Source organism: Panicum hallii, unplaced genomic scaffold (genome assembly GCF_002211085.1).
Source record: "Panicum hallii strain FIL2 unplaced genomic scaffold, PHallii_v3.1 scaffold_161, whole genome shotgun sequence".
In the NCBI taxonomy this organism is placed as follows: Eukaryota; Viridiplantae; Streptophyta; class Magnoliopsida; order Poales; family Poaceae; genus Panicum; species Panicum hallii.
In genome coordinates, this window is record NW_020356295.1 from 33,725 (window position 1) to 35,224 (window position 1,500).

The 1,500-nt window shown below is 44.4% G+C and overlaps 1 protein-coding gene across 1 annotated transcript; it reads left to right on the forward strand.

The window, feature by feature from the left end:
• The first annotated feature begins 723 nt into the window (after window positions 1-723).
• Window positions 724-1,287, forward strand: LOC112878627. The gene has a single exon (XM_025942867.1). It carries the CDS (start codon window positions 724-726, stop codon window positions 1,285-1,287), a length of 564 nt encoding a protein of 187 aa, XP_025798652.1.
• The last annotated feature ends 213 nt before the right edge of the window (window positions 1,288-1,500 follow it).

Here is a 1,500-nt window from a genome sequence, read left to right on the forward strand (position 1 = left end):
GGGCTTTGCAAAACTTTGGCATCAAGGGAAACACTAGTTGTGGGTAAAGTGTACAACCTCTGCAGAGTGAAAACTGATATATCAGCCGTGCTCACGGTTAAGAGCTGCTTGGACCCTCACATGATAATCGAACTTGAAGATGATCTAAATTTATTTTCTTTATTTATTTACATTGTTACTTATCTCTTTTACTTACTTAAGGGTTTATGGTATATACTTACACTTAGCTAATGCTTACTAAATAAAACTTTACCAATTAAAAGAGCTTATCACAGTCAAACCATGTCAGCTATTCCTTGAAATTGGCCTTGCATGTCATATAATTTACTCCACTTGCTGAGTACCAACCATAGGTGTACTCACGCTTGCTTTATTAAAACCAATGCTGCTCGGAACAAAATAATTGTCTGAAGTTCCCTGAAGACTTCGAGGAGTTCTAGACGTATGTCTTCCAGTCATCTGCCTGTAAAGATGAAGTTCTGCTGCTAGTTTAAGAAGTTTATTGGTTGCTTAAGATTAAGGCTTTTGGTCATGTAACAAAGTACTTTAATACTCTCTTTCATTTTGATATTGTATCGGATATACACTTGTATCGTCTATCATATGTGTGTGAACTTGATCTTGGCGCACATATGAGATGCATCTGGTTTCTTCTTAAAACTCTGTGTGATAGAAGTCGTCATCCAGCAGGTCAACAAACACTGGGACTGCACACAGGAGAAAATGGACGCTTACTGCAAGAAGATACAGAAGCTAGAGGCAAAATTTCATGGCCTGAAATTCCATCATGTCCTCAAAGACTACAACATCGCAACAAATGTCCTCTCCAAGCTTAGATCCAAACGAGCCCTCGTCCCAGTGGGAGTCTTTGTCCAGGCGCTCAATAGCCCCACGGTGAAGTTCGAGGAGGATCCTCCCACCAAGCGAGACTTGGTACCAGCCAAGAGCCAGGAAGTACTTGTCATTGAGTCCAACTGGCGTGCCCCCATCATCGATTTCGTCATCCACAACAAGTCTTACCCCGAGAAGAAGGAATACGAAAAGCTCTCCGGACGAGCTGCCAGCTACGTCATTATGGGCAACGACTTGTTCAAGCACATAGTTTCTTTAGGGACGCTGAGCAAGTGCATCTCGCAAAGAGACGAAGTAGCTCTACTCAGCAAAATCCACTTGGGCATCCATGCAGGAGCTTCCACCCCGAAGGGAAAAACCTTCAGGTTTGGCTTCTACTGGCCCACGATGCTCGCCGACGCTCACGACAGCATCAAAAAATGCATGGGGTGTTAATTCTTCGCCTAGCAGCAACATGTCCCTGCACAGATTTGGAGAACAATACCGCCTTTGTGGCCTTTCGCCTGCTTGTGTCTCGACTCGGTCAGACCCCTCAAGACCACCATGGGTGGCTTCACCCACATCTATGTTGCAATGGATAAATTCACTAAGTGGATTAAAGTCAAGCCGGTCACCGCTACTACCGCTGCCAAGGTAGCCGAGTTCATC